We start from the raw sequence: 27,522 nt of genomic DNA, 5'->3' as shown, positions 1-27,522 counted from the left end.
GGCGCAGCCATTATTGCTCCTGCAATGCCTCCACGAACTTGATTTTGGAATGGACTGCGTCGAGGCAGGACCAAACCGAACCGGATTAGCCTTGAGCTGCCTACAGTATCACGTGGACCCTGCATCTGAGGCTAAAGAACGCCTGGGCAGCTGGACAGTGTTTCCTACTCTGGAGATAACCTTGAGACTCCTTCAGCACAAAATGCTAGAGAGGGTTTTCTACATCCGGGGTCTGTGCCACAGCATATCTCCGGACCAGAGCCTAAGAAGAAGGCCGACAACGATATAACATCCACCGCTATTCTATCCAACCTCAACAGTCAACATGCCGACCGCACCTACACCCTCAGGGCCAGAGCAGGACCCTGCTCCAGCCCGCAAGCGACCGCCATATAACCCCCTGATCAACCCAGCCCATACCAAACCAGTACTGGTCGAAGAGTAAGACACCGTCCCCAAACCGTCCCTCATACCACTCAAACACCTTCTCCAACCCAACATCAAGTCTAACAAGACCAAGACACCTAGAATCAGACACACACATCTTCCTAACACGCCCATACCTGGGCGCCCTCCTCTTCGAAAACGCCGCCTCTGACGCCCGCGACCACTGCGCAAACGAGCGGACGTTCCTCTCCTGGCTCCGGCTATCCATGTACCTCGGCATCGTCTCAGTCGCGCTCATCATTTCCTTCAACTTCAAGGCTCAGCCAACTTCGCTCGAGCGCCGCATGTCTCTGCCGATGGGTATAATCTTCTGGGTGCTGAGTCTTGTTAGTCTGGCGAACGGGCTGGCGAACTATGTGCGCACGGTCAAGAAGTATAGTCGCAAGGCGGCGCTTGTGCAGAGCGGGTGGAAGACGCAGATGACGTTTATGGTTGTGGGTGGGGTTATACTGGGGAGTTGTATTGTTTTGCTGGTTACGGATGCGCATCGGTATTAGACGGAGGCTTCTTGGTAGGTTAGTGAGAGATTCTCTCTGGAAAGGTTTATAATGTCGAATATATTAATAATGTATATGCTATGCAGAACAGCCCGAAATAAATAACGGATTATGCTTATGCAAGCCAATGTCATGCATCTGGGGAATAACGCTGTTATCATCATAAAGTCTCTATAGAATATATCTCTCCATCTTGCTCCGCTTCGCCCGTCTCAACTCGCCTTACATCCGACGAATCTGAGTCTCTCCCTTGTACTGCTCCAGCGAGGGGGAACCGAGGTGGCTCCACCACTCAAACAGCATCGAGTTGCAAATGAGCTTGAACCACGGCGTGAACTTGAGGTCGGTCTGCTTGAACATCTCCTTCAGGTCGTCTGCCGAGACGTACCGCGTATCACGGACTTCGTTGAGGTTCGGGTCGAGATCGACGTCCGCTTGGATGAAGAGGATGTAGTCAACTATAAAAAAACCGTCAGCCAAAATACTCCAACCTACCTGATCCTTCCAAAGACAGGAAATGCTTACTCTCATGCTCCCCCCACTTCCCATCACTCGGCGCCTTATAATGAATGCGGGTGAAGAACTCAAACTTGTCAATGGGCACCTGCTCCGGCTTGATGCCAAGCTCATGGTTCAACTTCCTCTGCGCCGCGCGCTTAACGCCTAGAATCGCCGCGTCGAGCTGCGAGCCCGTCTCGCCGGGGATCCCCAGCGGGTGCGAGCAGCAGGTATTCGTCCACATGTCGGGGAAGGTGATTTTCTCGGTGGCGCGCTGTTGCAGGAGGAGGCGGTTCTGGGAGTCAAAGAGGAAGACGGAGAAAGCGCGGTGCAGGAGGCCGCGGTCGATGTTTGTCATTAGGTGGCCTGACAATAGGCATTGTTAGCGATTGATGCAAGACTTGAATTGGGATGGGATGGGATGAATAGCGGGGAAAGCAGAGGGGTCGATCGGAAGAAGAATCTGGGGAAGGGGGCAGCACGAACATGTCTTCTTGCTAGCGCTTCCAATAGGCTTGTCATCGTCATCCAGCACAATGCAGACCTCGTCCATTAGACGGACCTGCTCCTCATCGTACCCGGCAAGCTCATTGCTGTTCGTGACGGAGGTCGTCGCCGCCTGGGGGAGGACTTCGTGCGCGAGCGAGGTGTCGACGTCGGGAAAGAGATCAGCGACGTTGTCCGCCGTGATTCGGGTGATTGTCTCTGTGGCACTCATTGCGTTTTTCTTTTCAGAGTAAAAGCAACAACTTTTTCTTCTTAACTTTTAAACTTCTGCAAGTTCCGGGGATCGGGGCGATATTTCAGGAACCCCCCTCAGAGCGGTGAATCTCGGCAGAACACGGCCACTGCTGCAGTGCTGGATTCTACCCCGTACTCATGGGAATCTATATGTGTTGTCGGATGGAGCAAGCGGCCAGCGGCGGGTCGTATTGGGGATCTCCGCATTGGCTGGGCGGCGGTCGGAGACCAGAGTATTGTTGTCCATGCGCGAGGTTTGCTTTTTGGCTGGTCGTCGTGTTTTCATTCAGTTACTCCGGGCCCGGGCGTTTGTCCGCAGTCAATCTGACTCGCCATGACTCTTGCTTCTGAAACAATTGCAGCGCGGGGGCCAGTTAACGTGGTATAAATAGGCGAGAGTTGGTTATAAACAAACACATACAGGCTAGCCAAGCGGGCTTACGGAGAAGAAGAGAACAAAACAGATATATTGTTAACGCATAAGGCAGCCGAAATGTCCTTGCTGTATCCTTGCATGGCCCGCCATGTTGATACCATGTTCTATAGGTAGCCATTCAGGTCATTGGCTCATCGTCCATCTATCGGTATCTCAAATGACTCAAGCAAACGAGGCTGGTGGTACATATCATGCGACGCAGTGCAAACCAAACAGAAAACCTCCCTGAACCGTAGCTCATGAAATCAAATATACAGTGCTAACCTCCCTCAATGATAATAGATGCAAACGTCGACCGAGTTTGAGTTCACCGGTGTGTTGTTCCTTAGTAGGCCGGGCTCAATCTACACTCTTGATGGTGGTCTGGTTGTCGACAGGGGAGTGGCGCTCAGCGGCTCTCGAGTCACTAGACCTTCGGCCGGTTCGTCTGCATCCGTCTGAGATATGCCTAGCAAAATATCAGTCATAACCTTAGGTCCAAGAGGAGGCGGCTTACCTTGCAAGCGTATCCTGTCGTGTGAAGCGAGTCCCACACTCATCGCAGCCATACTTGCGAATCCCGCGATGAACCTGGTCCAATCATTAGCAATGGCAAGAGAACTGAGTAGGAGCTAACATACACTATCGACATGTCTCTTCAGATCAGTCTTCCGCCCGAGCGCCTTGCCACAGACTCCGCAAGTGAATGACTTTCTGTTACTGGGGTCGTGTCTCTTCTCATGTTCTCGGCAGTTCGAGCGGCGCGTAAACTGGGCACCGCAAATCGTACACTGGCGGCCGCTCGCAGACGGAACCTTTAGCTGTTCGTGGTCTGCGGAGGTGTTATCCCTCGGCCATTGAGGGAGTTCACCAAGCTGAAACGCTGACGAACCCGGGGATAAGTTGGACTCGAGATCATGATCTACCAGTGCCGGTTCGCTGGCGTCATCTTCTTCGGCGAATGTGAACTTGGGCCAGAAGCGATTTGTCCTATGCTGTGCTACTGGCGCAAAGAGCGGCAAATGGGCTGGCTTCGTGTAGTCTAGACACTGTGCGTCTGGATAGTCGGCGTCGGGCTCTTCCTTTATCATGACGTCGGGGTCTGAGCGAGGAGTATTTGGCAAGAAGTTGTACATTTGCGCATTCATGTTATCTAGACCTATTGCGAAATCCAAAGCTGATCCATGGCTTGACGTAGCACTCATTGCTTGAGGACCGCAGTAACTGAGAGGCGAGGCGGAAGCGTCCGACCCGGAATATCGCTCGCATAATGTAGCTGGTGTCATTTGGGTTGTATCAAGCGAGTAGTCAAAGGGCATTGTCGTAGGCAGCAACTGGGCGGTCCAGTCTCCATGGTATCGCTCGGTTGATGGGTGCTGGCGCACGTAACTAGTCGAAGGTCCTGTTTCGCAATAGGATATTCCCAGGCCAGGGTTTGCTGGTGACTGAAAGGGAGAAGTTGCCGTGATCTGAGATGGATATGAATATGCTGGGAAGGTCGGTGCCTCGACATCGTCCGACGAAGCAGTGGTAGAAGTAGAAAGATACGGTCCAGGAGGAAAATTCATGATCGCAAACTTGGGCAAAACGTAAAATAGAAGCAGATGGTCAAGGATCAAAGCACACCCTACGCTGGAGTGTTACTAGGGGTGGACGCTTCAAGGTTCGCAAAACAATGCTTTGGTTGTCGATGGAAATGAGAACAATATAAGGCGTGCAGAAATAAAATATATTGAGGGCAGTTCAATGACTCAAAGAGAAAAAGTCTTGGTATAAGAATGGTTCGCGTTGGATTCTTTGATAGCGGCTCAAGTGATCAGCCAGGTACAAGCCAGTGACAATTAAATGAAAGCTTCCTGTGAGGTAAAGAAGAATTCTTAGGCAGTAACCTCGACACCTTGCCCGGCAAGGCAGAATTGAGTAAATGATTTTGCATCGGTGTATCAGAAGAAACAGGGAATAGAAGTGGGCGTGCCATGACTGAAGAGAAAGTGAAGGGGGGGTGATGTGGGAGGGAGGTACCTAGTTGCTGCGCAAGACCGGGGGGCTCACAGCAATCAATTCTGCAATCTGGAGATAGGCGCGGCATACCAGACAAGCGTGCACAGGAAATTAGCGCCGAAATAATGTGATCCGGTCAAAAATGCCATCCATACGTGCTGGATCGGGCTGGAAGGTTGCATAGGCTGAGGGAATGACTGGAGAAGCGGTCACTCTCACCAGACGATTTTGTCCGGGCCGACAGGGCTCACACCCTTGATGGAGGGGGCCAGACGAGAGGGATAGGCGCTTGGAGCAAAAGGACGAGGATTGTTCAGGGATCATGGTCAGGTCGATGTGGAAGAGACCCAGTCAGGTCCACGGAGGGGGTCTCGACGCTCGAATCATGCTAGAACGGAGCACCGGACAACAACAGCGGCCGCAGGAAGATTGCTCCAAGGCGCCTGGCATTTCGATCGTCACTCTTCGGCTGAACAGCGCAGTTTTTCTTGTTGAAAAGGGCATAGTGAGGACCCGACAGTCTGGTAACAAGCTTGGCAAAAGTGCAGTGCGCGTCGCAGGTGTGATTGGTAAACACAGCCGCACTGCTTGAAGACAAGAGGGGCAACGGAGAAAAAAAGCAACATGGGGGCGAGCAAGGCGTTATTGATCTGCCGAATTGACGGTTGATTGGGAAGCGATGGTCGTTGTTGTGGTTGTTGGGAGGTTAGAAAGTTGAAGAGGGGAAGAGCGGATCCAGACACGAAGCGCCAGGGCATTCCGGTGATCGCCATACAATCTTATTTGTCTTATGGTTACCGCTAGCCCAGGCAAAGGTTTATTGTTGCTTATTTTCTTTATTCTTCAGTACCACGCGTTGGTTGTTCTGCTGCTGTTATTGGTCTAGTTTCGAGACACTGCAGAATGCATCACAGGGCAGTCTGTGTCACCCAATAATCAACTGGCGGCTTTGAACGTTCTTTGTCTGTGCCTCAACGACATGCGAGGGACTAGTGTTCGATCGAACGACACCTGATAGTACGGAGTAGTGCCCTATTTTGGAATTGTACATGCAGCAAGCGCGTGGGATCGCGACCCCGGTAGACTGGTACTGGAAACTCTACCTGGAGTTTGCCATGAGTAGTTCTTTGAGGTGATCTCTACTGCCGACGGCGATGATGGACGCCTAACGCCGCTGCAACGCGCCCCATCTGGGCACGCAGCCGCTCCATCTCTTCAAGCATGTCTGTGACTTCATCTTGCCCAGGCCGTTGGTCATGGTGTGAGTGTCGTCTCGCTCTAAGGGAGGCTCGTGAGTGTGAGTCTAGCCCGGAAGTCAACGCCACAATGTGATGGCCATGCTGTCCTGCGCGAGACTGCATCATCGGGGTACCCGTCCCAGGGGTCGATCTAGCTGAAGCAAGGCTGTCTTTCCTTGAGAAGAAGCGGCGACCTGACTCATAGGCCCAAAGCAGCGCAACGCACGGCAGGTGGGTTGCTCTTAGGAGAATGATGCGCACACGCCGAATATCTTCTGCTGGCAGAAACAGTCTCATTGGGCGAATGCAGAGGAGTGGAATGAGATTCTATAGAACCAAAAAGTAGGTCTCTGTTAGCGCGCTATGTCCGGGAGATACGTGTTCTCAGGGCAAGCTTAGGCCGAACTCACCAACGGCGGCATGAAATACGTCAATCTCTTAGAGGTGCTACTCTCTAGAACATAGATAGCCAGCCTATATCCTGATCAGCGGCTGCAATAGTGTTTCAGTGTCGTCTCATCACTAACTGAAAGAGATATTCTTCTCGGGCATGTGACATGACCTGAAAGGAGTCGATCAGCGCGGCAAAGGGGCCCGGTCCAGCAAGGGATACCCACACCTTCCATGCTCATGCTCATCAAACTAACCAGTGACGAGATCAACAACAAACTCGTTACCGAGACAAAAACGAGCCTAAAACACGACCGTATCAGCGTATCAGGCCGGGAATCAAGGAGTGTGGGGCTGCGGCCCGCGTCCGCGGCCTGCCGGTGGAACAGCCGTCGAAGCCCCCAATATTGCACCGCCTGGGCCTCAGCGCCAAAATTGAGCGTCAAGACACTCAGATTTCAAATGATTGACCGCATTGAAGACCAAAAACGTGACGAAAACTCTATGCGAGGGGGGTTCGTTTGGGGCGTCCTGTGGCGCAGCGTCCGCATTTTTTGGAGGACTTACATCAACCCACATCCAAAGACCGGGGAGATCTAAAGATTTAGCGCGTTAGTTATCTTGACACCAGAGCCAACCATTTAGGCGAAGGATTACACCCGAAAGCCGACGGCTTATTAACCGCAGCACTTACATCGTAACAAATGTCCTGTTAGCCAATCATTTCAGCCACGTCAGTAGTTGCATTTGTGTCCTCCGGTCGGTGTTGGGGGAGTGACGCACGAATCCCAGGTAGTTAGATCTGCCTCGCGCGGTTAATTAGCGAAGCGGTCAAAGTCAGGGTGTTTTCACCGCATACCCGAAGAACACATAGACTAGAATCCAGGACATTCGCTTGGTTGATAGTCGGTCACGGGAAAGCATTGTAAAAGTCGTCAGGAACCCTAGAAGATCAGATGTCAGACGCTTGGCATCAGCCACTTGGCGTTCCCGATGATCCACTTACCCAGGTACAGAATGATGATCACAGGAATAAATCGGAGGAAGGCTTTGGTCTGGAATGTGTAAGTTAGCCTTACTGCGTTGCCGCCAGGGCCGCTCAGCTCGGAGTACCATTTCCTTGAGCACAGGAATCTACACAGGGCTTGTCAGTCTCATAGCAAGATTGGCGATGCAGAAAAACATACGAGGCTTCCAAAATACGGGTTCAAGCTGACGAGGGAGAAGATCCTATCGCCGATTGTCAGATCCAGGTTCTAAACTCACGAATGCTTCAACCCAAAACATACCTCGGTACCAGAAACAATGCCTCGAGCGAAAGTATATCGAATGACAGGTCCGTGATATATCCGTCTTTCTCTCCCAGGCCGATAATTCCTGGACAGTACTTAGCGAGCTAATTCATCAAATAGACACTTCCCTTTTGGAATCAAAGGTCGACTGCAGTCTAGGCAAGGACATGGTATAATCCGCTCGATCCTATTTGAGGGGGGTACAGAATGCACTTACTCGTTATGACAAACGCAAGCCCGGTTCCGATGATACACAAGTCCCAGAGGTTCCAGAAGGTCATCTGATAAAAGAGCATACCAGAGTCAACGAGGCCGCTCAGCTCATCATAAGCAAAAGCCGCAATCCAAACATACAGCACGGCTTCAAAGTTGCCGACTTTTGTAGGATTCCTCTCGATCAGAACCGCGTAATAAAGGAAAAGGAAGGAAACGAAGAAGACGGCCTCAAAAGCCTTTCTGTACACCGGCACTCGGAGGCGAGAGTAGGGGTCCGCTGTTCTGTTGCGCGTGAGTTATTGATAGACCACTTGCTGGGTCAGAACAAACCTCTTATTGAAGCGCTGCGGTTTCTTGGTCGAATGCACACTCAAGGAGTCCCAGAACACGATCTCTCCGTTCCAGATATCATCTACCACCTTTTGTACCACCCTTTGGCTGAGGAACTTCTTCGCATGGGCAATTGTGGCGATTTCCAGTGCATTCAGTCCAAGAAAAATGGAGAGTTCGTCACCATCTGCATCACTAAAATAGCTCTCAAACTCGGGGTGTCCACTTCCAAAAAAGCCCCCATGTCGTTTGTTACTCTCAAACGCCTGAGATCGAGATGTCGATGCAGATAATAGGGGGGTATTTTCATCACTCGGTGAGTTACCCCCGGTCACAAAAGCTGCAAAACTGGGTATGCCAGCTTCCTCGCGGTCAATACTGGTCGAATGCTGAGTTGAAGATCGCAGTTCCTCGAGCAGAAATTCAATCAATTCACGCTGGTTGAGGTGGCAAGAAAACTGCCAGGCAACATATTCGCACGCATATCCCCTGGTTTCGTTCTGGCCATCATCATGCTCAGCAACCTTGCCAAATTTCCATTTGAGAATCCTATTGCGTACTCAGACACGAACAGTCACAGCGATTCGGTATGTCCCAACTTACATCAATGCGGGTATTATGCGAGAATTATGCGAGTCCTCTGCCAATGCATTGACCAGTGCTCGTAGACGCGGATGAGGATTTAGTTTTATCTCTTCGAATTTATACCATACCTCTGATATAGACGAGATCATGAAACTAGAAAGAGCGCGTCAGCTCAGTGCGGCACGACGGTTTTATTTCAGAGTACCTATGCAACTTTTGAACCACATCGACGAGTGGCTCGTCATCGTCAATGATGGGGAGATCGAAATGGTCATTACTTGTGGATGGAGCTATCGATGCTACGGACTCGTGTAGCATCGTGGGAGACAGAAGACTACACGGGGTCTAAACGTATCGACTTCAGACCAGCGCCAGAAGTTCACCGTGAGCCCCACAATTACGATCTGGCAGCTTGCAGTTAGACTATAGAGAGCACGTCATAAGAGCCAGGGATGCTTGCTTGCCTGGGCCAAGAAGGTACGGTAATGACCTCAGAAATTCAAGCTACCGATTGGTTGGGGTTGGAGCATGGGTGCTAGGCTCATGAATAGCCACTATCGGTGGAAGGACGAGCTATCCCTGGAATTCCGGATGAACCAACGGATGGCAGTAGCGATCAAGAACTGTCTTACATCAATGTAATTAGATATACTCCAAAACACCAAACAAAGGAGAAAACACTTGAGATGGTGGTGGCGTAGATGGGACGACGGCTGAAGATAAACCGGCCTTCACCGCCTTTCTGCACCGCACCTGCGCCCGTGATCACGGCCAGCCGCTTCTACGCGTTCTCCAATTATTGTGGCCATGACATTATCTCTAGGCTCTCCACTAGGTACTCATGTACAGTTGTACTCTCAATCATGCTTGCTTCATAAACTAAACTTATGAAATGAAGACGCCGCGGCACGATGGGTCAAGGCTACTCTCTCACGACCCTCTCCACGGGTTCGGCTGGGATCGATATCCCCGAGCTGTCCGACCTGACATATGAGAAGTCTATGGGCGGCGGCCGGTTCATGAAGAGCATTCGCGCTAGACAAAAAAATGGCTTGGTCTTTGTAAAGGTAATCATGAAGCCTTACCCGAGTTTGGAGCTGGAGCCATATGTCAGAGCAATCATTCGTATGTTTCGCTTCCTATTTGTCGAGGGACACGGCTCTAATGCATCTATAGGGGAACGCAAGCTCTTGTCCGATGTGCCAAATGCCTTGGCCTATCAAAGGATATTAGAAACAAGCAATGGGGGTTACCTCGTTCGCCAGTATATACATAGCTCCCTGTATGATCGAATGAGGTAAGGCCCTCCACTACTAGAGAATGAGCGGTTCTAACGGACATAGTACCCGTCCCTTCCCAGAGGATATCGAAAAGAAATGGATCGCTTTTCAACTCCTCTGTGCTCTCCGCGACTGCCATGCGGTTGATATCTTTCACGGCGACATCAAGACAGAAAATGTCTTGGTCACGGCCTGGAACTGGGTATACCTCTCGGATTTCTCCTCTTCCTTCAAACCTACCTTTCTTCCAGAGGATAACCCTGCCGACTTTTCCTTCTACTTTGATACGTCAGGGCGGCGGACGTGCTACCTAGCCCCAGAGAGGTTCCTAGTCGCGAACGAGGAGCCAGGGAGTAGAAACGTCAACTGGGCCATGGACATTTTCAGTGCCGGCTGTGTCATTGCCGAGTTGTTTCTGGAATCGCCAATATTTACCTTGAGCCAGATCTACAAATACCGAAAAGGCGAATACAGTCCTGAACATAGTCAGCTAGCCAAGATTGAGGACCCTGAGATACGTGCTTTGATCCTTCATATGATCCAGCTCGAACCCGAATCTAGGTACTCGGCCGAGGAATATTTGAACTTTTGGAAGATCAAAGCATTCCCAGAATACTTCTACAGTTTTCTTCATCAGTACATGTCCCTCATGACTGATCCTTCATCTGGCAGGACGTTGGTGGAGGCAGGATCAGCGAATCGAGGAGAGGCCGATGATAGAATAGAGAGGGTTTATCATGATTTTGATAAGATATCCTCTCTTCTAGGCGCACATCTTGAGCCAAGCAAGAATGGGTCCACGCGCACTACTTCAAAACTTACCGGCGGCATTTTCCCCGTCGAGCTTGACCTGCCACGTTACGAGTACTCAAATCGCACGCCTACTGATGATGGGGTGTTGATCTTCCTGACGCTCGTTGTGTCTAGCCTCCGCAGCACTTCCAAAGCATCTGCTCGAGTCAAAGCCTGCGATGTCCTTCTTGCATTCGCAGAGAGGCTCTCCGACGAGGCCAAGTTAGACCGCATCCTTCCCTATATCATGATCCTTCTCAATGATCAAACAGACTCTGTAAAGATTGCCGCGATTCGGGCGCTTGCACGGCTTTTGGAGATGGTCCAGGTCGTGTCTCCCGTCAATGCATACCTTTTCTCCGAATACATCTTTCCGAGGGTACAGCCGTTTATTTCGAGCACAAAGTGGCAACCCAACCCGCCAATCCGGGCCGCATATGCCTCATGCATTGCATCGCTAGCGCATTCTTCGCTCAGATTCCTAGATATGATTCAAGCACTACGCTCTGACACGCGCCTCCCAGCTTTGATACCGACTGGATCTGAGCCGAGGTGGACGGAAGATGCGACCTACCATAATCTGTATGATGTAGCAAGAATAGATCTTCTTGACTACTTCGAGGCTCACACCAAAGCACTCTTGACGGACCCTGATGCCTCCGTTCGTCGCGCGTTCCTCGGGTCCGTGCCGAGTCTATGCGTATTTTTTGGAACAATGAAAACCAATGAGGTGATTTTGAGTCATCTCAACACATACCTGAATGATCGGGATTGGATTTTGAAGTGTGCATTCTTCGAGGCTGTGGTGGGTGTTGCCATATATGTGGGGAGCACCAGCCTTGAGCAGTATATTTTACCTCTAATGGTGCAGTCAATGACGGACCCGGAAGAGTTCGTTGTCGAGAGAGTCCTCCGCTCGCTTGCGGCCATGGCAGACTTTGGCCTTTTCCAAAGGGCGACCACATGGGATCTCCTACAAAACACTGTGCGCTTCATGGTGCATCCAAACGCCTGGATCCGGGAAGCTTCCGTCAGCCTGGTCGAGAATTCAACCAAGTTCCTGTCTGCGGCCGATAAATACTCTATTCTTACCCCGCTCGTTCGCCCTTTTCTAAAAGTGAGCATCGTGGACTTCACCGAAGTCGACATACTTGATGCCCTGAAGACTCCGCTCCCGAAAGCTTTGTATGACCAAACGTTTGTATGGGCGTCGCAAGCTGAAAAGGGACTTTTCTGGAAGTCTATCAGACGAAACGGTGCAGATGCCACGTCTCAGAAAAAGGGCCAGAAAGCCCTGTCTCTAGCGGCTCAGCCCAAAAATGAAGAGGACGAGCATTGGATCGCGAAACTAAGGATCTTGGGAATGAGCCCGGAAGATGAGTTCAAATTGCTCGCCTTGCGGGAACATATTTGGAGGGTCTCGATGCGGCAATACAAGGATCAGGAGGGCGCGGGAAACTCACTGAACAACGTGGTTGCCTTGATCGATTATGGTGTTACGCCCCAAACAGTCTTCTTTGACAAGATTCAAAACGCCAAAGCAGTAAAGAATCCAGTGGTTAGACCTCAGTCGGCTCGAGAAGATAGCAAAACATCTACCATCGCCGACGCACTGCTCGATGCCTCTACAACGATTGATAACGCGACCAGCTCCCGGCGGCGTCACCCGCGCTCCAGGAGCCAGGCTCAGCAAGAAATTGAAGCCGCTATAGCCACACCGCGACCGAACGCTATTGATATCCTCCGAGCTGGAGAGTCTCGCGCATCATCGCCTATCGCGTCCTCCCCAAGTGCAGCGCCAGGGTCTCGTCCACTATCACCTCCTAGCTCTGATGCTGAGCGTAGGCTATCAGACGGTAGGCTGAGCCCTGGTCAGGAGAGCTCATCAACAGAAACGGACAATCTTAGTGTGAGAAGACTGAAAGCGGGGGTGCAGAAAAAATCGAGCGCCATGAGTTTACTCAATCGCAAAGATGTCGGCAAGGCGAAGGCGTACGCGGAAACAGGTACCAGCTCAGCCAATGCTTTCGGGAGGATTGGAGCACCTACCCACAGAGATGCAGTCTCGCCTGCTCCCCGTGAAAGGAAACCAGTGGATCAACAAGTACAGCAATACCGCGCGAACCACACTTATACAGGAAACGACCCCATGATTCTCAACCTTTTAGACAATGTTTTTGCGGAGAATTATCCCACGGATTTCTTCGATCTCGGGCCATATGTCAAGGAGGTAGACACTCGACGGCCAATTACGAAAGCAAACGGCGGTGATGCGAATAAAATCTGGAAACCGACTGGAACCCTCGTGGCCCTCTTTGGCGAGCATACTGGACCAGTAAATCGAGTGGTTGTCGCTCCGGATCACTCTTTTTTCGTCACCGGCTCTGACGACGGCACTGTCAAAGTATGGGACACTACGCGCTTGGAGAAGAACCTCACGCCTCGGTCGCGTCAGACCTACCGTCATTCGACCGACGCCAAGGTGAAGGCGCTGACTTTCGTCGAGAATACGCATACCTTCGTCAGCGCTGCTACTGATGGCAGTATCCACGCAGTCAAGGTCGGGCATCACTATTCCAACGGTGCGGTGCGGTACGGCAAGCTGCAATTCGTTCGCGAGTATCAACTATCAACTGCCCATGACGGGTCGCCAGAGTACGCTCTGTGGCTAGAGCACTTCCGTATGGATGCACAATCCACGTTACTTATCGCAACAAGCATGTGTCGAATCATCGCCCTAGACATGAAAACCATGCGACCAGTCTATACTCTGCAGAATCCCGTCCATCATGGAGTCCCCACAACCTTCTGCAGCGACCGTAAACACAACTGGCTCCTCGTTGGTACGACACATGGGATCCTTGACCTCTGGGATCTAAGGTTCCAGGTGCGGCTCAAAGCTTGGGGTCTGTCAGGTTCAGGCCCTATTCACAGATTACAGCTGCATCCGACACGAGGCCACGGCCGCTGGGTATGCGTCTCAGCGGGCGGCAGTCACGGAAACGAGATCATCGTCTGGGACATTGAGAAACTCAGGTGCCGTGAGGTATATCAAGCTGATGCTCCCGGTGTCGGAAACAACCAGCCAGTCTCAAAGGAGGGCACGGAAAATGACCAGCCCAAGCAACCCCAGCACAATCTAAAAGAGTACGAAGCCTGGCACGTCGAAGGAGACCGCCCCGAAGGCATGCTCAGCCGCTTCGCCACAGGAACATCCGAACCACCCACTGGCCCAGGTGGCCCAACAGTGCTACCTGCAGGCATCGGAATCAACACGTTCATCCCTGGCTTCGATTGCCCCGAGGACGGCAAAGACAACAGCACGCGCGTCGGGTTCATCATCTCCGGCGGCTGCGACCGGAAAATCCGGTTCTGGGACCTACATCGACCCGACCAGTCCGCCATAATCAGCGGTCTAGACCCCATCTCAGATGGAAGCGCTACAGGAAAACCGCGATACGTCGTGACCACGCCGACGCAGTCTCTGGCGTTCGCGACCGAGCAGCTTCCGGGTCCCGTTACCAATAACAGTAGCGGCAAGGGTGGTAAGAGGAGTGGAAGTGGCCGCTTACCGCGGAGCACGGTGATCAGCCTCCAGCAGCAGCAGCTTCTCAAGAGCCATCTAGACTTCATTCAGGATATTGCGGTGCTGAGGGTGCCGTATGGCATGGTTATTAGCGTTGATCGGTCGGGGATGGTTTATGTCTTTCAGTAGTTAGACTACCTACGCACACACTTTTACGATGATTTGTACGATAATGAATAAGCGAGAACTTAATCTTGGTTATGTTCTTATCTTGCTGCGTCTATCTAGTGTAGCAATGGCCCTCCAGCTGTAGCTTGACGAGATTGAGTGAGAGCATGAAATTAAGCTGTTGGCTTAGCAATAATGGAATATATTTTGCAACTGTAATAGCTTTCTTCAACTTGGGCCTGTGGTCTAGGGGTATGACGCCTCATTTGCATTGAGGAAATCCCGGGTTCAATTCCCGGCGGGTCCAACCTTTCTTTTTCCTTTTTTCATTTTTTGCCGCTCCAACTTACTCACCACCCCTAGGTAGCATCGGCTGTTTCTTTTATCTTCTGTTGTTCATTTATTTACTTACGGATTATAGTAAGCTATCTTTCTGCATCTCACCCTTAACCAAGCCCTCAAAGCATGCTACCCCACCGCGCACTGTCCATCCATGCTTTTCTCAATGAAACCAGTGAGATGCAAAGGACACCGCGAAACAGATCTGTCACTTCGACAGATCCTCCTCATCGCGTGGGACAGCAGTGTTGAATGATAATGTGCCACGATTTAGGTTTCGCCGGGCAACGATGCATACAGAGTACTCCCCACTGTACGATAGACATAGATCCAGCGTTGGATGCGATCTGTCTTCCTTTGGAGCGTTGAGAGTTTGGGGCGGGTGCGGATGCATTCTCCGGCTGGGCTGGCCGTTGGCCGTTGGGGACTCGTGAGGGCGCAGGGTGGCTTTGTGATATGTCTGTCGTAGATGGATGCGGGTAGATAGGATCTGTCAGAGGGCCGTTGAGGGTGTTTTTTGATTCATGTTGGAGTGGCTCTGAGCGCTCTTTTGGTCTGCAGGTGAGGTAGCATGATTACAGGCGAACTACAGCAGGGGGTGACTCATTGTAAACGGGACTACTTGTGGCCTTGGGGCATCTTTGATATGCTGAGTGGAGGTAGCAGTAAGTTATCCCGGCAGTTATCAGTGAAATAGGAGGGTAGTTTTATTCATTAGAGGTTTTTGGATGTGGGTGAGCCCGAAGGGCCAAGAAATATATATCCGGCATTTCCTTGCACAAATGCCTGCTCAACCAAGAAAATACGTTGATTTCATTGCGCATCTACTCTATTGTCTCAGTAGTAGCCTAACCGTGAGAAGGAAATGACTCCAAAGCCACCGCATAGCCCATGCATGATGTAGTAATGGGCTCAAAGATCTCAATCCACCTTGAGATCGCTTGACCGTGGTATACGCACAGAGCATGCTCAGCTCCAAGCACCCCGTTCTACGACCTCCACATACACTGTTTGTCTACCATTCTACAGAGTAGTCCTCTACGTACGTACCAGCACCGGAGTTTTCAGGAAAAAGCAAGGTGCGGCCGCATGGAAATGCTGGGCCAAATCTCGGCTCTCATCGAGTCATCGATAATGCAGGCTCATGCAACATGCTGCCCGTCTCTTTATCCCAGCCACGCCACGAAGGTCCCACTTGCCCCTGCGAATAGATGAATGACCAAGTATGGATCGTGAAAGTCGAGGTCAGCCTGCCCGTCGCTTAGGCGAGGTCCCCGCTGCGGCCTGCAGAGAGCATCCCGGGCCTGGACTTGATATGGGCTCGTGCTGAGGATGGATTGACCGGAAGCGCGGAGCAGGTCGATCAGCTTCGCGATTGTATGATCAGCAGATCGAGCGCATCCTTCAGCGCCATGGTTGTCGGCGTCTTGAACTGGATTGTCGGCTATCGCATCCCTGTTTGACTGCGGAAGTGCCGGAGGCCGAGTCTCTATGTGACACAAAGCTAGAGATTGCGAACAAAGAATCTATAGTGTCAATCCTGCGTGCAGGCGGGATAGCTGGGGCATTTTAATCTTGACGGATCTATCTCCTACAGCGTGGAGTAGAGATGACCTGCCGCTGTGGGCGTGACCGAGTCAGGCTCGCCTGCGCTGCGTACGTGCATATCAGTGGTACAGACTCTACAGAGTACGGAGTAACTGAAGGAGTATCGCGAGAGTCGCAGTCCGCCCACCATGACAGAGAACGTTCGAGGTTCGTGGCTCGGTGATGCCTCAAGTCTGGAGGCATCTTGAGTCAAGAACGCAGAGTCAATGCTGAAGGATGAACCGATGAAGACTAAAGCAAAGTCAAACTGGACCCGCAGTTTGCGGCGTGAAACTACCGGGCGGGAAAATGATGTGGACAGGCCACCGATCGGCGGAGAAAACCAGATGCGAACCGTCATGGTGGGTGAGGAAATCGATAATTCGATTGATTTCGATGTCGACACGCTGCATACCATTATATGGGGTAGTCGCGTTGACAATCGAGGGCCGGTCCCAGGGTCAATGATATTGATCCCCTTTATGCTGAGGCTGACTGCTGATACATTGTACCACAACCTGTACCACGCCTGGGCAGCGACTCGAGCACGGTCCCCGCTCCGGCTTCAGTAGGATGTATCACCAGAGTCACACAGTCACTGGTTTAGGTTTGTAGCCTTGCTGAGGGCTCATTTTTTGGTGTGATGAGGATACCGATAATCATTGATGTACCTGGTAATCGAGTTGGGCACAGGGTCATACTACCGAGTACAGTGTACGCAGCAGCGTGACCCTGGTCTGCCCCATGGCCACACAGCAGACAAACGCGGAGAGAGGGTTGACGTTTGGGCTGGGATCGTGGCCAGGATCATGGATGGAATTAAAACAATTCACAAATTCTCCGACGCACGAAGGCAACACGGCAGGGCCGCAGCATAAGGCCTTGTTCTTGACGGTGGAATGAATGGATAAGCTTAGATCGGCTGGCGAGAGTTCTCGATCTATCGATACGAGAGTTCATCGATTTGACGAGAGATGCAGATGCAGAAATCACAGACTCCGAGGCAAGCGCAGGCCGAGTGGGTGAAATAATGATCATCCCTGAGCCAGACTCCGGCCGCCAGCCTCTACCAGCTCTGCCAGCTCCTGTCCTCGGTTTCAGATCCCCCCAACCCCTGATAAGCTGACCTCACTCGTCGCTACTCCGTTAGCGCAGGCCAATTTACCACTGTGGCCATGGTCGGTCGCCCTCGGGGCTCGTGGCGATCCCGCTCTCGCGTGGAAGCTTCCATTCATCCACGGTTTGGTGATTTTGGTGATTTCGGTGACTTATCTACCCATCGCCGACCAAACGTCTCTGTATCGCTGTATCAACTGTGCAGCAGCAGGATGGTCGTCTTCGTAATCCTCACCCTCCGAAGACCCTAGAGTAAGGTCCGTCCCTGACTAGCCGGCGCAGGAACGACAAACGACTCCGCAACCTAGACTAAACACAGTAATAATAGAATTATTATTATGATAATAAAAATTCCCATATTAATATCCGCGCCCCTTAGCCTGCGCTCTAAGCTCTTCAGGGACAAGATTGACTCCCTGCTTGCCGTGCTCTCCTCTTTCCTCCCCCTGTTCTGGTTCCTGGTCGCCCCCTCTCTTTGGCTGCTTCTTCTCCTCACCTCTTTCACCTCTCCTCCCTCCCTCTCTCTCTTCCTTCCACCCCTTCGATTCGATAATCTCTCGACGGCGGCCAAGAGAGGAATTGAAGCATTCGACTTTGCTTCGACCGCCCGTACGCCTCTCTCGCTCGACGGTTCGCTGGCCTGGAGATGCTCTTCGCTTCATAGCGTCACGGACAGACAGCCATTCGCCCGTCATTCTCTTTGGCTGCACCTCCTTTCGCGATTGTCCTTCCTTTCTCTTTGTCCCTCGCTATTTTCTCCTCCAGCAGTGCTGCCACGCTTGGCTAGATACTGTCAGGCCTGCGATACCTCTATACAATCCTTTGCATAACCATATTCAACCGCCAATATGGGTCCGTCTCTGAGAGACCACTCCTTCCGTCCGTCCACTCGCGACCGCCCACCAACTCGCGAACAGGGCGAAAACTCGCTGGTCGTTCCTAGTCGCACTTCCTCGCTACATTCTCGCATCACACAGCCGATTCCCTCGCAGGCAAACTTGAAACCGGCGCAACGGACACCGAAAACCCTCACTCATGCGTATATGGTATGCGGTGTCGGGCGCGAGCCCGCCCAGTGGGTGAAGGCGCCCGCGCCTTCTCAGGGGAAGATTGGCCACATGAAGGGAGCCGTGGGTCAATTCTGGCTGCCAGAGATTCTGGGGAGCAGTCCCCGCCTGGAGCAGGACAATGAAATCGCGAAAGCTTTACATTCTGCCATGAGAGTGTGTATCTCGCTCTAAACCTAGATTAGTACTAACGGTTTAGGCCTGTTTCCCTCATGATGTCGAGATTTGCACCGGCAAGAACCAACCGCACTGTGTTCACCATGCCTTTGTCCTGCAGCAGGACTCATCACACACACTCTACGGCATTGCCCTCCGCGTCTGGTCCCGGGCCGATGACAAGCGTGCTGAAACGATCCGTGAACTGCGTAAGAAGACAGAATCGGATTACTACGACAACCCCGATGAGACGTACTGGATCCCCTACTGTCTGAGTTTCCTCTCTCGATATCCGTTATACGACCTTTTGGGCGACTACCTTCGTGGAATGTGGATCCACTGGAACAAGGCCACGAATCTGTTCCACGCCGAGGAAGTATCCCGCATTCTCAGCTTCCCTGCCCCGCGCCTCAATGACCTAGTCCGGATCGATATGAAGGACTATGCGCTTTGCTACCAGTTTCCGTCCTCTCCGACGGGCTTTCAGAACTTCGCCATGTGGCCCCTCTTCACATGTCTCTCGATTCCCAACATTGTCGGCGTCATTGAAGCCGCCGTCTCTCCCACTCGCCGAATCATCTTTGTCAGCCACTACCCGGCCATGCTCACCATCGCCGCTGAAACTATTCGCTACTGCGTCCGCGTTTACGAATGGAGCGGTCTGTACGTACCCATGGTCCACGCCCGCCACATCAAGGATCTTGTGCAGGAGCCTGGACCTTACATTCTGGGCGTGACGGCTGAATGCCGAACACTCTTCAACGCTCCCTCAGATGCTCTCGTCGTCGACCTAGATAGGAACTTTGTGCTTACCTCCAGCCCGCCAAACATCCTGAACCCCGGTCAGCGTACAAAGTTCATCAACCGCTTGACGCAGGCGTTGAACGGCGATGTTTCTCCATCTGGCGTTCCAAACCATCTCCGTTCCGCCTACGCGGGCGGCAAGCTCATCCCCGCTGGCCAGATTATTGTTATGAGAGGCGAGGTCGAGAGTGTCGAGGAACCCAACTGGTGGAACCACGATGCGGTCATGGGTGTGATGGATCACGTCTGTGAGAAACTTGTAAGTGCTCTCATCTGTGTCAAGCTGTAAATGCTGATTTTCTAGGGACGCAACACTGGTATGAAGGCCATCTTCGGCGGCTCCGTGAAGAAGCCCCTCATGACTAAGGTGTCTATGAGGCACCTGAACGAGATTGTTCGTGAACGCAACCAATACTCCCGCGACGCTATGGAGGCATGGCAGGACTTTATCAACCTCAAGGGTCGTATGGATACCGAGATTGGCAAGGTCACCAAGCGCAACAACTTCTTGGTCGAGGAGTTGGAGACCTGGAAGCAGCAGTTTCTCAAGTTCCAGGCCTTTGCCGAGCAGCTTACGAAAGAGACCAGCGAACTCAAGGTCAAGATCGAGAACCACAAGCGTGAGAACCGCCGCCTTTCTGGTCTCATCGATCAACAAAAGGACGATGTTACCCGTCTCACTCTCCGTCTGTCTGGCACGGAGAGGCAGCGTGACGACGCTCTCGAGGCTTTGGTTCTCCAGCAGGAGATCGCCGAAGAACTGGAGCGTGAGCGCAAGCGCAATCAAAAGGAACTTTCTGCCCTGCAGCACACTTCCGCCTCTCTTGCACGCCAGCGTGATGATGCCCAACGGGTTGTCCTGCACTTGCGAAGCTTGATCAATGGCAAGTCCCACCACATGGAACACCTCGTCCGCTCGATCGGCAGCTCGGCGGAACTCGACGAATTGGTGGAGCAGGAGGCCGCCGAGGAGCAGGCCGAGGAGCGCGCGGAGACCGTCAAGGATGGCAAGACAGGCGACTCCTCAAATGGTGCGTCGAACTTCAATCCGGACCTGGAACAACACCTGCTGAACATTGGTCAACCAGAACGCCGTCTGGCGCGCCTTAGCGTTACTGATGTTGCTGATCGCTACTTGCGCGACAAGACAGATGCCATCTCAGACATCATCCGCAGCATCAGTGAGCAGTGTGCCGCTGCTGTCGAGGGCTTGCAACTTGCACAGGATGCTGAGGATGGCGATGCTGCTGGGCCACAAAAGGTCACTCTTGAGCCACGAGGAATGATGACTCCTCGTGAGGGCAGTGAGATGGGCGATAGCGAAGTCAGCACACTCCACCCCGATGGCCGAACAAGCGTTCCTCCTACACCCGACCTCATCCACAACCGGTCAAGCACCTCAATGTCGATGATCAGCAGTTCGACGTTCCCAGAAAGGTCCAGCCAACAGTATGGACCTGGGGATATCCCTACCCGGATCGTCGAGGACGATGACGAGCACGCCCACGAGACGGATGGTCTCGACAGCTCAACCGAGACCGGCACCCTCTCCAAGCACTCCAGCGAGGACCTCATGCGAGCCACCCCTCGAATGCTCGCGTGAATAAACCCTTCAACCGACGATGACGCTTGATTTCGACGACTTCGACACGACATCTGCTCCGCATATCAATATCAATATTGCCAGATCTAGAGCGAGTTGTGACCAATCTTGGCACTCTTTTTGTGGTTTTGTCTTTTTGCTCTCGCCCCTGGATTCCCCCATCACCTGCACAACCTTCTTGCCAAACTTTAACGGACGCCTTGTCTCTTTCTGGAGGAACTTCTTTATCCTTATCTTCGCTTTATATTGAGCGCCGTCAAATCAACGGCCTCACTTGATTCCCCATCTTTCGCGCCCACTTTCGGGCGATTTCTCTTTCTTCTAGAACGTTTGTTCTAAGGCGTCCTTTGCTTTTTACATAGATAGCCCGCGGCCTCCACATGCCGGGCAAGCCTCTCTCTCTGACCATTTCCTTATCCGTTACCACCCGTTCCCTATGTCGAATTTCTTCGCAACGGAGCTGCTTTGAAAGCTGCCGCTGTGCTAGAAGCGCAGTCTCCTGTGCGTCCCCCACAAATCTGTGGGATTAGTTAATTCATACTGTCTATAAGTAAAACATGATACTGTTCAATTTCATCAGATGTATATACTCTGCAAAATCATAGGCAATCAAGCCAGCTTCCCAGGAACCACAGGATGCCCAGCACTAAGTCCACCGCAAACCGCCCAAGCCTGCCCATTCACATAGCTACTCTCGTCGCTCCCTAGGAACAACGCAACTCTGGCAATTTCATCTGCCACCGCCCCGCGCTGCAGCGGATTCAGCTGCCCGATCTTCTTCTCCGTCCCCCTGGCCCTCGCAGCCTCATACATTGGCGCTGTCATCCCCGTCTCCACCACCCCTGGGCAAATCGCATTGATCCGGATTCCCGTCCCCGCAAGCTGGAACGCCACCGTCTGCGCAATCGATACCACAGCCGCCTTGCTAGCACTGTAATCCGTAGACCCCGCATTCGAGCGCAGACCAGCCACACTCGCCGTCGCAATAATACTCCCACCAGGAAACTTCTTCACCTCACTCGTCTTTTTCATCGCAAGACTCGCATGCTTCGCCGCCAAAAACACACCAACCGTATTAATCCTCAGCGTCTCAGCGAACTGTTCCCCTGAGACTTCAGCGAACGGCGCATTCGACCCGCCTATCCCCGCATTCGCGAAGAAGATATCCAGTCTTCCGTACGTGGCGAGTGCCTCGTCGATAACGGCTTTCACGGCGCCTTCGTTCGCGGCGTCGAAGGTGCGCACGTGTACGTCGACATCTGGGTATAGGGATTTCAGCTCCCGTGCGTGTGTATTTAGGTGCGTTGAGGCGAAGTCGCAGATGTAGAGCGCCTTTGCGCCGTTGTGGGCGTATTGGTGAGCTGTTGCGCGGCCGATTCCGAGGGCGGAGTTTGTTCCTAGAACGAATTCGTTAGTATAGATGCTAGTCATTGTGCTTGGGCAGGAGGATGGGAGAGAAGGTATAGGTATACATACCGGTTATGATGGCAACTTTGTCTTTTACTCGACTAGGGAAATATTTTTGTTAGTTTAATGCTCAATTAGTGTATGGCTAATGAGGCCGGTGCGGTGCGTACGGTCCTACTGAGTCCCCCGCTACCTGACGGATCTTGGGGATGTCTTCGAAGGTGCCGGCGTCGGGGATTCCTTCGACGAGTTGTTGGCTGAGGGCTTTGAGGCGTTGGCGGGCGGTTGCGGCCATTTTGGTGGTAGTTGGGATTAGAGTGGGATGAGATGGGCTGGAAGTGAGGGATGGTTGGGAATCCGAGGTAGGGGAAGTTGGTGGCTCCTTTATGGGGGTTGGATAGTTGATTCTATGGATCGGACTCGGGTCTTACGGTAAGCTGGGGATTGCGGAGAACCGAGGCTGATTTGGCTGGGTCAGGGTGTGATGAGTAAGCGTGCTTACTTCCCTCTAGTTAGATGTAGCAGAGACTCGAATTTTTAGGCAAACAAGGTACGGAGTAAATATCGTAGGAATCCATACTGACTGCTATTCCCTCTATAGATAGAAATATGATATCACATTAGGTGACTTATGAATGATGACCTGGGTTGTCTTTCATACTTCGTATTCGACAGTGTCCACATTGACGCGATATGACCCCGGTCTGCAGATCTGGACAGGGCATTACGTCGGTTTTTTAGATCTCAGTCTAGACTTGCAGAAGAATAAATATAGACAGACTTTAGAGAACATAGATGCGTCTTCAGATCAAAACAAAGAACAGGGCTGAACTGCGGCGAGAAGGCGGTCAAAGTCACATGCAGCCACCACGTCATTCCACTGCCCGCTGTCCGTCTCCCATACAACAATTCCCGTCCAAACACGGCCGCAATCCGCCTTCTTTCAGGTCGCTGGGACACCTCTGCTCGTCCTACACCTCTTTGTCTGCCTTTCTCCTCAAGCCGGCCTTTGTTTACCCCAATTCCCTCTTTACTTCCGCTTACGGCGCGTGCATCAGCTTACCGGCCCTACTGCACCTTTTGCCTTGTCCTACCCTGCATTAGCCCTGGTCGCGACATCGATCTAACCAAGGACCCCGCGAGAGGGCCGCCCAAAGCTTAGAAATCTAGCCCGCCGTCATCGCCGGTCATCTATATCTGAAGCCCGATTCCCCTTTCCAACCATCCCTCGAACCGAAACCTTCGTTCATGCCCGCCAGTCCCCGACCCCAAAAGCATTCATGAAGCCCGAGTCCATCCCTTCCCCCGCCAGCCCTAGATACCACTCCTCCAGCCATGGCGGAATACGAGCATCTCCGTCCACAGCGCCGCTCCTCCTCCCAAACCTCGTCCTCCTCGCGCCACAGCCAGAAAGCTAGAGCGCTGCGAACCAAGGCACAGAAGCGCCACTCCGCATCCAACCCAGTGACCGCGACAGCAGCGGCTACCGAGTCCGAAACCGACCTGACCTCGTTCCCCTCGCTGTCGCCCGACCGCTCGCCCAACGGGTTTTTCGGGCAGCCCGCGTTGAACCGTGCGCTGACTAGCGCGTTACTGAATGGGGCGGAGGGAAATGAAAGTGCGATGGACCATAACCGGGAGCGCAGGGCTACGCTCGCGAGGCTGACGACCACAGGCTCGCACAGCTCTGGCCGCGCGGCGTTGTTCGAGGATTCCGTGCCGATTCGCGATTTTCCTGGGGCGCTGCATCTCGCTGATGATGCGCATATCGAGCGGTGGATTGCGAATAATGGGGCCGTCAAGCTGGTTAGACAGTTTGCGAGGGATCTGGCGCAGCGTGATGCGGAGATTTCTGCGTTAAGGCAGCGTGCTGATGATAGGGAACGGGAACTCAAGAGGATGCTGCGTGAGGCGTCGGTGTCGAATAAAGATATCGAGAGGAGGCTGTACGCGCTAGAGAACTCGCCGAAGGATAGCTCACAGGAAAGTGATCGCGGCCAGACGGTCAAAGGTTCTGGGGTTGGTGGGCTTATGCAGCAGGCGATGATTGACGAGGTTGGATCGCAGCCGCCCGGCTCTGATGGCGATGACGACGATGACTTGGATACTACCGTTCAGACTACGATCCGCAGGCCGCTCCGGAAAGAAAGCGACGCCAAGTCAGGGGCTTCTAGCGTCACGTCCGAGGTTCAGAACCGGAAACGAGGAGGTTCTTTGCGCAGCTGGCAGGATTTCATCTTCGGAAGCGCCGCCAACAGCCGCAAGACGAGTCGAGCGAGCAGTATCATATCCGAGCTTGGTGAGGATGAGGAGGACGTACAGATACCGTCTGGTAATGTATCTAATCGACGGAAGCCCCTGGATGAGCACCTGTTTCAGCAGCCTGTTGATGGTCAACCGGCGGACAACGCCAGCACGCACTCGCGGAAATCTTCACGATCGGTCTCATCCTGGACGATGAAGCTGTTTGCCGGAAACCAGACTCGGGATGAAAGTCCTGTGGATCGGAATCGCGGGAGAGCTTCTTCGACGCAGCGCAATAGGAATAGAGGACCTGCCCCGATGCCTGTTACCAAGCATGGTATGACGGCCGTTGCGGCGCTGAGACGAATCAACAGCAATACAAGCATCCCTGGAGCCCAGGGAAAACCGAATGGCTCAGGGACAGCGCCCAGGTCTGGCCAGCTTGCCCGGAGACAACCAGCTTCAAGTATCTCGCAGGGAGCCGGCGCAGAAAGTGCAGCCAAGAATCCTACGAATTTGGGCCCTGTTGAAATGGACGCTATCCATCCAATGGAGTCTCGACCTCCGACTCTTTCACCTCTCTATAACAATTACCTTGGTGCGGAGTTTCTCACGGACCGCTTCGGTTTCATCTATGACCAGCGTCGGAAGCGGCGACAAGGGGAAGCCAGTATGCTCAAGAATAACCGACTGGGTATTGCAGAGACACTGGATACTTTCCGAAGTGATACTCCTGACGGCGTGGATGAGCCTATCGCGCGTGAACGGCTACCTTCAATTGCTGGACCTTCGCGCTCCTCCGGCCCAGCTACACCCGTTGACCAGGAAGGCGCCCAACGGTGGCAGGATTACTTGACAATACCGTCTGTGCCGACAGAGTTGCTTTCACACACACCTTCAGCGGGACCTATTGTGTCGCTGACAACCGGCGACGATGCACCACGGAACGGGGTCGCTGTCGACAAGCGTGGCTCCGTGTCTGTGAACTCAAATACGCAGCCATCAGCATATACGTCCACAGTTGTCGCAGATCATCCGGAGTTTGCTGGCTCATCGGCGGATGAAGTGGCTGCTCTCGCCTCAGGAGGGGACCATGAGCCTGTCAAGTTGCTTCTTGAACAACTAACAGACCTTCACGACTGGCTGCAACGAGAAAGAACTGTGCGATGGAACGAATTCCTCCGTAAGGTACGTGCCGAGCGTCGCAAAGAAGGAGAGGCTGTGGCTGCGGCTGCAGCGGCGTCGGACCGTCCGCTCAAGGCAGTTGATATGCCGGAAGTGTCTCTAGCTGACGGCGAGATGGTTGGAATCTCTGGTCTCGGCAATAAAGGCAAAGTTGGCCGTGCGAAGTGGCGTGAATTCAGGCAGCTCGTCCTTGGTGGAATCCCCGTCGCGTTGCGGTCCAAAATCTGGTCTGAATGTAGCGGTGCTTCTTCATTGCGAATCCCGGGCTACTACGATGATCTGGTCAAGAGAATTGGCGGCACTGATCCCGATTCCTCTGTCGTCGCTCAGATCGACATGGACATCAACCGGACCCTGACCGACAACGTCTTCTTCCGCAAAGGCCCCGGCGTCGCAAAGCTCAAGGAGGTTCTTCTTGCTTATTCGCGCCGTAATCCTGAGGTCGGCTACTGCCAAGGCATGAATCTCATCGCCGGTTCGCTGCTTCTCATTACGCCGACCGCAGAGGACACCTTCTGGCTACTTGCTTCGATGATCGAGAAGATCCTACCGAAGCACTACTACGACCATGGTCTCCTGGCGTCCCGCGCTGACCAGGTAGTTCTGCGCCAGTACATCTCGCAGATCCTACCCAAACTGTCCGCTCACTTGGAGAGTCTGGGCGTTGAGCTCGAAGCCTTGACCTTCCAGTGGTTCCTCTCTGTATTCACAGACTGTCTCTCCGCCGAAGCGCTCTACCGTGTCTGGGATGTTGTCCTCTGCCTCGACGTCGCTAGCATAGTAAACAAGCCGGCCGCATCTGCGCCAATATCCTCTCCATCCGCCACCCGCGACGCCACAAGCACAACCTCGTCAACAGACACGAGTCTGGAAAACACAAGCGGCAGCGGCAGCGGCAGCACATTCCTCTTCCAGGTCGCCCTCGCCCTCCTCAAACTCAACGAGCAGCAGCTCCTGACGACCTGCTCCACCCCCGCTGAACTATACACGTACATCAACCACTCGATGACAAACCATGCGATCAGCATCGACGGGCTGATCCAGGCAAGCGAGGCACTGCGGAACGTCCGGCCTGAGGATGTTGTCTTGAAGCGGGCGGAGGCACTCAAAGACATGTAGAACATTCATTCACTAGAACATTCATTCAACCATTCTTGTTGTAGCATAGCATGGGGTTTCTTTTCTTGTCTTTCTGCCCTCTGGGCTCGAGCTTGAATGGTCGCATCTTTATGATACCACTGCGCTTTTGCTTGTCGTTCCTTACTTTGCTTTGCTTTTCTTTCCTAGGATGGAGTCGGGGTATAGATTGGATTCCACTGGACGCACTTCGTTTCTTACTTACTTCTCCTTGGCTGGCTGTTGTTTCGAAGAATCTGTCGTTCTTTGAGGCAGGCAGGCCATGCGCATTCCTTTAGCGTTGCATCCATCCATTTGCGTGTCGCCTAGTTGGTATTCTTAGCGGACATACTCATTGCATCTGTATCTGCATACTCTACGAATACGAGAGAGATATTTACCTGACTTTGAGTCAAGAGCTTAGCAGTGTAGACCGGATGGAACTTGTATGTTTGCCGCATGAGGCATGTGTATGTTCAATG

The 27,522-nt window shown here is 52.8% G+C and overlaps 9 protein-coding genes and 1 non-coding gene across 10 annotated transcripts; 5 read left to right on the top strand and 5 right to left on the bottom strand.

Annotated features, from left to right (window-relative positions):
- The first annotated feature begins 176 nt into the window (after positions 1 to 176).
- On the top strand, positions 177 to 1,013 carry BDW74DRAFT_148684 (DUF202 domain-containing protein). Its single transcript, XM_073723754.1, has 2 exons — positions 177 to 441; positions 521 to 1,013. The coding sequence occupies exons 1-2, from the start codon at positions 326 to 328 to the stop codon at positions 942 to 944; spliced, it is 540 nt and encodes a 179-aa protein (XP_073585888.1). The 5' UTR covers positions 177 to 325; the 3' UTR covers positions 945 to 1,013.
- A 153-nt stretch (positions 1,014 to 1,166) lies between these two features.
- Positions 1,167 to 2,160, bottom strand: idi1 (isopentenyl-diphosphate delta-isomerase IDI1; the record flags this gene model as incomplete). Its single annotated transcript, XM_073728472.1, has 3 exons — positions 1,167 to 1,402; positions 1,470 to 1,808; positions 1,929 to 2,160. The coding sequence occupies 3 exons, from the start codon at positions 2,158 to 2,160 to the stop codon at positions 1,167 to 1,169; spliced, it is 807 nt and encodes a 268-aa protein (XP_073585887.1).
- Positions 2,161 to 3,025: 865 nt separating this feature from the next.
- On the bottom strand, positions 3,026 to 4,166 carry BDW74DRAFT_166677 (putative C2H2 finger domain protein (Ezf); the record flags this gene model as incomplete). Its single annotated transcript, XM_073726590.1, has 3 exons — positions 3,026 to 3,056; positions 3,116 to 3,189; positions 3,240 to 4,166. 3 exons carry the CDS (start codon positions 4,164 to 4,166, stop codon positions 3,026 to 3,028), a joined length of 1,032 nt encoding a protein of 343 aa, XP_073585886.1.
- A 1,389-nt stretch (positions 4,167 to 5,555) lies between these two features.
- Positions 5,556 to 9,073, bottom strand: BDW74DRAFT_121542 (uncharacterized protein). The gene is made up of 16 exons (XM_073722032.1): positions 8,856 to 9,073; positions 8,669 to 8,803; positions 8,066 to 8,614; positions 7,737 to 8,017; positions 7,517 to 7,604; positions 7,415 to 7,457; positions 7,341 to 7,361; positions 7,234 to 7,282; positions 7,087 to 7,171; positions 7,011 to 7,029; positions 6,922 to 6,936; positions 6,795 to 6,823; positions 6,455 to 6,530; positions 6,365 to 6,399; positions 6,248 to 6,311; positions 5,556 to 6,164 (listed from the first exon to the last, which is right to left on the bottom strand). Exons 1-16 carry the CDS (start codon positions 8,966 to 8,968, stop codon positions 5,739 to 5,741), a joined length of 2,028 nt encoding a protein of 675 aa, XP_073585885.1. The 5' UTR covers positions 8,969 to 9,073; the 3' UTR covers positions 5,556 to 5,738.
- Positions 9,074 to 9,643: 570 nt separating this feature from the next.
- BDW74DRAFT_148682 (ubiquitin-binding serine/threonine protein kinase VPS15) lies at positions 9,644 to 14,491 on the top strand. Its single transcript, XM_073723753.1, has 3 exons — positions 9,644 to 9,775; positions 9,827 to 9,947; positions 9,994 to 14,491. The coding sequence occupies exons 1-3, from the start codon at positions 9,724 to 9,726 to the stop codon at positions 14,435 to 14,437; spliced, it is 4,617 nt and encodes a 1,538-aa protein (XP_073585884.1). The 5' UTR covers positions 9,644 to 9,723; the 3' UTR covers positions 14,438 to 14,491.
- A 160-nt stretch (positions 14,492 to 14,651) lies between these two features.
- BDW74DRAFT_t92 lies at positions 14,652 to 14,723 on the top strand. Its single transcript has one exon. It is a non-coding gene; the product is annotated as a tRNA-Ala (tRNA).
- Positions 14,724 to 14,982: 259 nt separating this feature from the next.
- On the bottom strand, positions 14,983 to 15,291 carry BDW74DRAFT_148681 (uncharacterized protein; the record flags this gene model as incomplete). Its single annotated transcript, XM_073723752.1, has 1 exon — positions 14,983 to 15,291. A coding segment is annotated over one exon (309 nt), but the record flags the coding sequence as incomplete, so codon positions are not given.
- Positions 15,292 to 17,916: 2,625 nt separating this feature from the next.
- Positions 17,917 to 21,664, top strand: BDW74DRAFT_148677 (DENN (AEX-3) domain protein). Its single transcript, XM_073723751.1, has 3 exons — positions 17,917 to 18,681; positions 18,725 to 19,744; positions 19,790 to 21,664. The coding sequence occupies exons 1-3, from the start codon at positions 18,307 to 18,309 to the stop codon at positions 21,086 to 21,088; spliced, it is 2,694 nt and encodes an 897-aa protein (XP_073585882.1). The 5' UTR covers positions 17,917 to 18,306; the 3' UTR covers positions 21,089 to 21,664.
- BDW74DRAFT_148675 (SDR family NAD(P)-dependent oxidoreductase) lies at positions 21,641 to 22,872 on the bottom strand. Its single transcript, XM_073723750.1, has 3 exons — positions 22,666 to 22,872; positions 22,565 to 22,596; positions 21,641 to 22,485 (listed from the first exon to the last, which is right to left on the bottom strand). The coding sequence occupies exons 1-3, from the start codon at positions 22,788 to 22,790 to the stop codon at positions 21,698 to 21,700; spliced, it is 945 nt and encodes a 314-aa protein (XP_073585881.1). The 5' UTR covers positions 22,791 to 22,872; the 3' UTR covers positions 21,641 to 21,697.
- Positions 22,873 to 23,332: 460 nt separating this feature from the next.
- On the top strand, positions 23,333 to 27,513 carry BDW74DRAFT_148674 (TBC domain-containing protein). The gene has a single exon (XM_073723749.1). The coding sequence runs from the start codon at positions 23,831 to 23,833 to the stop codon at positions 27,041 to 27,043; it is 3,213 nt and encodes a 1,070-aa protein (XP_073585880.1). The 5' UTR covers positions 23,333 to 23,830; the 3' UTR covers positions 27,044 to 27,513.
- The last annotated feature ends 9 nt before the right edge of the window (positions 27,514 to 27,522 follow it).

Source organism: Aspergillus multicolor (genome assembly GCF_047715735.1).
Source record: "Aspergillus multicolor strain CBS 133.54 unplaced genomic scaffold BDW74scaffold_6, whole genome shotgun sequence".
NCBI lineage: Eukaryota > Fungi > Ascomycota > Eurotiomycetes > Eurotiales > Aspergillaceae > Aspergillus > Aspergillus multicolor.
Note: the sequence above shows the minus strand (reverse complement) of the source record. Positions and strands in the feature narration are given on the sequence as shown.